We start from the raw sequence: 6,096 nt of genomic DNA on the forward strand, positions 1-6,096 counted from the left end.
AGGAGGCTCTGGTGAACCCCGTGTACGTGGGCAACATCGCCTGGGCGCACGTGCAGGCAGCCAAAGCCCTGCGAGCCCCGCAGAGAGCCAAGCACGTCAGGGGCAAGTTCTACTACATCTCAGATGACACTCCTCACATGAGCTACGCTGACCTGAATTACGAGCTGACCAAGGAGCTGGGGTTTGGGATTGAGCCCCGGCTCCCCATGCCCCTGACAATGCTCTATTACTTCTCGCTGCTGCTGGAGATGCTCAGCTTCCTGCTGCGGCCCTTTGTCAGATACGTGCCCTCCACCAATCGCCACCTGGTCACACTGCTCAACACCCCCTTCACCTTCTCCTACAGAAAGGCACAGCAGGATTTTGGCTACGTGCCCCGCTACACGTGGGAAGAGGCCAAGCAGGGCACTGGTGAGTGGATTGCCTCCGTGATCCCCCAGAGAAGGCTGCTCTTGCAGAGCAGCACTGCCTGAGCCTGAAGAGGAGCAGAAACCCAGCTAAGCAAGTCGGGCCTTGAGCCAGAGGAGAGCCTGTCACAGACATGTTTTATGAAAAATCTTTTCCTTAGGATTTTTCCCCCTGAGAAGCTGAGAGGTCTCAAGAACAAAATGTAAACAATGATTATCTGCTGCTGTGGAATGCAACAGGTGGATCTGTGATTGGTCTCATGTGGATGTTTTTAATTAATGGCCAGTCACAGTCCACATGTGTCTCTCTCTGGTCAGACACAAGATTTTGTTATTAATTCCATTCTTCTTCTTGCTTGTTAGCCTTCTGATGAAATCCTTTCTTCTATTCTTTTAGTATAGTTTTAATATAATATATATATCATAAAATAATAAATCAAGCCTTCTGAAACATGGAGTCAGATCCTCATCTCTTCCCTGGTCCTAGGACCCCTGTGAACACCACCACAGAGAGCCGGGAGAGCAGCAGCAGCAAACTAGAAAGCATTTAAATGAATACTTTGTGTAAGAGCCCACTGAAACCCCTCACCCTCGATCTCAGAATAAATAAAAGTGAAATGTTCATTTGTTTGTTGAGTACAGGCTGATGAGGGTAACTGTACTGCATAGTCCACACCCACTTGTACATCTCTGCAGCACAAGGACGTATTTTAGCAAGACTCCACACAATCCATGGTGTGAACACTTCAGCCCTTCTTTCACTCCACGCCGCCTCCAAGGCTTTTGCAAAACACAGCTTGTCCTAGAAGTTTGATCACACTTTACAAATGTGCACCACTCAGCTACATCCTGTTCACTCAGTTTGCCAACCTCACCAAACAGGCAGCAGGCAGAAGCCACCTGATGGCAAAAGCTGTAACAAATCTTGTTCACTTTTTCAAGGGGGTTGTGCATTTTGTGTTCACCTGACAGTCAAACTCTGAGCACCGTAAGCATCGTGAGATCAAAAGTACAATGTAAGTGCAGTACAGTTTTAGTCAGGACAGCATGTGGAGGGAGAGAAGGGGCAGATTTGGTCAGGTGAATACTTCTTTATACACCCTCATTTTGCAATAAATCCGGTGGGTGTCCAGCAGAACAACTTCCAGAAAATGGAAAGGAGAAAAATATTGCAGGAAGGCCTTGATCACAGAGGGGTTCTCACTGCAGAGTCAATGGATTTGTGAACACTGAGGAAAAATAAAGAGTGCTGAAAAAAAACCCTGCTCTTGCCACGTTTCAGCTGGGAACAAAGGCTAACCTTAGCTGATAGGTACATGTGTGCTGCCCCTGTGCTTCTCTGATGGCCACATGAGCTTGTGCAGAGAATGTGTAACTTGACTTGTGGGCAAAAATATAGATCTTGTCTGAACAAAAAAATCTGATCCAGTGTTTGTTCCTCAAACATGCATCTCACCTTCTGAAAACAACTCTAAAAGATGGGAATTCCTCTCTTGTTTTGGAGGTGTGAACAGAAACATTTTACCTGACTCAATACTAATGTAAATAAATCACATTTCCAGGGATGCTGAGTGCTTGAAGTCTGTGTTCAGTTTAATTATTCAGCGCCCTAGACATTAGATAGTCCCAGTGCAAACATAACTATGTGCTTTAGTAACATCTTTGGTTAACTGTGTAAGATCTGAAGTAGTAGAATAGCAGACACCAGAACTGTCAGTCATATTCTGGGGACACAGACTCTCCACAAGGCTTTGGTTTCCATCTGCCTGTGAGGAGATTACTTAGTCCCTCCCTGCCTTCAGATGTGTGATGGTTCACCTGTTCTGCCATGGTGACAATGATTACCAAACCTCCTGAAGGAACACAGATCTCTCTTGCAGGAGAGGTCTGGGGAGAGAAAGAAGGGTCACAACCACTTTGGGTGCAGCTGCTTTAGGCCCTGGCAGGGCATCAGCTGGTCCTGTCAGGCCTCACCTCTCCCAGCAGCTGGGACACTGCACTTAGATCTCTGTGCTTTCTTCTTCTCCATCCCCTTCCATGGACACTGCTCCTCTTCCCTCCCCTGCAGGCACACTCTTATTTTATTTATTCTGCTCTCTGCACACCCTTAGAAAAGCAAAAATGTGTTTAACACAGTAACAGTTAAACAGTTTTTCTGGGCTAATGATATTTCATCCTAATGTTCAGTGAGTGCCAAGCAATGGGTGCAGCCATGGCTGCTCTGTCACTGAGGTAGGAGCAGGAAGGGCAATCCAGGCACAGGGAATTAGAGCAGGAAAGGAAGAGGGAGAACAACAGCAGAAAAGCTTCTATTTCATAGGGGGAGAGACTTCACACATCAAAGGGATGGGGTATTAAAACACATAACAGAAAACTGGGACATCTTTCCAGATGTTTAACAGAGGTCCTAAAATATCCACAGATCGTGCCAGAGAGAAAAAAAGGACCATTTTTCTTCCACAGTTCAGTGACTTGTTTCCCAAGTGCAAGCTCCCATTGCCAGAGCTTCCTTTGCCATTTTTGCCTTCGCAGGAAGACAGTGGGATCTTTTTCATCTCTCCAAAGCCTTGCTCCCAACAGTCAGATTTCTAAGCGCCAAATTCCTCCTTTGTTGAACTTCTTCCCTGTGTCTTGCTACCACATCCCTTCCTTCAATCCCCATGACAAGCCATTCCTGCGTTTTTTGCTTCAGGTGGCTGCCCAGAATAATGGAGTGCCTGCAATAAGGCATCCTGGAAGCCCACGGGAGTGGCTGCCTGAGACATTTATCCTGCTGCTCAGAGGCACTGGAGCTGTGGTGTGCTGTTACCCTGTAACAAACACAAGCCAATAAAGATATTCCAAGGATACCACGAGGGAGAATGGGCAAACTTACTGCAGAGGGCTGATTACCTGCAAGTTCGCACTTCAGTCTTTGCAGTAGCTTGTTTCCATGCTCTTACCCTTGGCAGGTTAGCAAGGTGGCTACAAAATGCACTTGATCAGGACGAGCCTTGTTGTTTTTACGTCAGCTGACCAGGACCATTCTTCTGATTTAATTAGTTTGTCTGGCAATCAATAAAGCAAACTATTGGTTATCAATGAAGCTCCACTGTCAACAGGATCACAGTCAGTAATAAGAACTTTACCTCTGTATAAACAATAGAAAAGCAAAAAAAACCCCAAAACATTACGGCTGCTTTGCTGGAAAGGTGTTTATTTACCCTTCAGATATGCAGAAAAGGATGGAATAGCAAATATATCAGTGGTACTTATATGCTACAAGCAAATTAATGACAACTGGTTCCAGAAGGTTCAAAACCCTACATTTATAAAGACCACTATTTGCTGTTAAATATTTTGTCACTGCAGAGGAGCAGAGTTTTGTTTGCTCAAAGGGACCAGGAACTACAATAATGCACATTTTGAATAGATTTAGGAATAAGGGAGAAACTCCAGAGGAAGAGAAACAAAAATGGCTATCATGTCAATACCAGAAATCCATGCCTGGAAGTGGTGTCATTAATATAGGACACAGTCAATGGAGGACAGTTGGATAGGTGATGCCAATGAGCATGTTTTTGTGAAAAATCCATTTTATCAGACAAGCATGACACTGCTATTCTGAGTATATTGCAGACTTCAAAGAATGATAAAATTTTTTTACATTATGAAGTTAAATGAATTCATGAAGACTAAATTATAAAAATCACAAAATTAATGTTAACTTTCTCAATTATGATCTTTAAAATTGATTTTGTTCTTTTTTAAAGCTTTGGCTCAGTTCACAGGCTTTGTGCAGAACAACAATGTGAAAAGTTATGTACAGCCTCTGTTATGTAGGAAACCAAAAGTACCAATTATTTCTTGACCTGAGAAATCTGTCACTTTTACATGTAGCTATAATAGATTATAGTGGCTGTAAAGCTAATTTGGGAAGTGGAGCACAGTTGGGTACATTCCCAAAGAACAACTTCACCACTCCTTGCCATGACCCCTGCAGTCCCATGTAATACTCTTGTCCCTCCTGAAAGCTCTCCATCTGCATCTCCATCTCAGTCCAAAATCCACTGGATAACTGGAATTCATGTGTGGCTGTGCAATGGATTTCTTACTCAAACCAGTGATTGCTATTTCTAGACATTCCTCATTCACAAAGCTAAACTTGTCTCATTTCTTAAATAAGATGTGTCTCTCCAGTGCTGGCAGCAAGCACTGAATATTAAGCAGTTAAGGATTAATCTGCAAAAGGGAAAAGAACATTAATCAAAAATAAAGATTTATTAAATCTCCAGCTTGATCCTAACAGGTGCCACTCAAAATGCTTAACATGCACTGTGGAAGACCATCAAGACAGAGAAAGGTGGGGATTTTTTGCTGCCTAAAATGTGGAAAGACAACCTAGAAACTTGAAAGGAAACAAAATACATGTGGGCAAAAATTGCTTTGAAGGTACTGATATACTCGGTAATCATCTCATCCTTTCAGGTTTTTTTTTGTAAAAAGAAAATAAATTACAGGAATTAAGCATCTTCAGCTTCTCTTTTTTCTTTTTCAAATATTCTTGCACCTCAAAATTTGCTGTATGGTGATTTCATCAGAAGCTAGACATATATTTTTTCTGATAATCCCACATGCAATTTTAGTTATACATTTAGGTTTAATTTATCTAGTCCAAAAGCATACTGGATTTCTTACACAGACTTGGGCTTTCTACATGCTCTATTTGCAATTTATTTGTGCTGATGGCATAAGGAATGCTGCACACTCACCACGGAGTCCAAGAAAGTTCACTTCAGGGGGGAGTTTCTTTTGGTCCATCGTGGAATTGATGTCTCTTGTCTACAGGGCTCTTGCAATAACCTCTGGCCTGCAGGTATTGCTGCAGCAATGGCCAGCCACCAGCAATAACCAAGAGATGGAAACTGTCTGATCGCAAGCATGGCACAGTCGGTTTTGCCTGTACAAAGTGGTTGAGGCAGTGTGGTCCTGCAGCGTTCAACTTCTCCTGCTTCTCCAGGAAACTTCCCTCAGCCCCCTTAAATGAATGTACTGGCTATGTATTTACAGAGAGGAGCTAGTTGCTTTTACAATGGCCTCGTTTAATTTGAACTCTCTCTTCCTGGCATTGCTATAAGTGAGGGAAAGGAACCAGGACAACTTCACAGCAGGAGCTGGATCACCTCTTACAACAAGCTCTGAGATTAACTGGGAACTGACCGGGTCCTCCTGCAGGACACAGATCCCAGCGGGAATCTCCTGCCCTCGGTGCCTCCTCCTGGGCTATGGGGGCAGCCGGCAGCTCTGCGAGCCAAGCTGGGCATTCAGACCTCGCCATCCTTCCACAGGGAAAGCTGTTTAGGGCAAGGGATGTCCCGGAGCGGCCGCTGGGTGGGGTGAGTGCAGTGTAAACCTGGGGCTTTCCCTGCGTGTCCCCTCCCCGCAGCTCCTGGGCGAGGACACAGCGGGATCGGAGCCCAGGATCAGGACTTGCTCCTCGGTGGCATTTCTTCCTTTTCTTGGGAAGGGAGGAGTGCATGATCAGCTGTTGGGTAGGACTGATGCTTTGCTTCACACAGCTTACATCTGCTGGCTTTGTTGGTCTGTGCCTCTCACTGCCGCAAGATGGTATCTTCAGCGATGGTTTCCCCTCACTTGCTCTGCAAAGCCCAACTTAATATTCCGACTGCAGAGTCTCTGTCCTCACAAA

General features: G+C 44.7%; 1 protein-coding gene across 1 annotated transcript in view; it reads left to right on the plus strand.

Annotated features, from left to right (window-relative positions):
- The window catches only part of LOC102039409 (3 beta-hydroxysteroid dehydrogenase/Delta 5-->4-isomerase-like), a 9,692-nt gene extending 9,219 nt beyond the window's left edge, over window positions 1–473 (plus strand). The window contains 1 exon segment of the mRNA XM_005420588.2: window positions 1–473. This exon segment is cut by the window's left edge and continues 20 nt beyond it. Within this exon segment, the coding sequence (XP_005420645.2) occupies window positions 1–473 (473 nt within the window).
- The last annotated feature ends 5,623 nt before the right edge of the window (window positions 474–6,096 follow it).

The sequence above is a fragment of the Geospiza fortis genome, unplaced genomic scaffold, assembly GCF_000277835.1.
Source record: "Geospiza fortis unplaced genomic scaffold, GeoFor_1.0 scaffold1, whole genome shotgun sequence".
NCBI lineage: Eukaryota > Metazoa > Chordata > Aves > Passeriformes > Thraupidae > Geospiza > Geospiza fortis.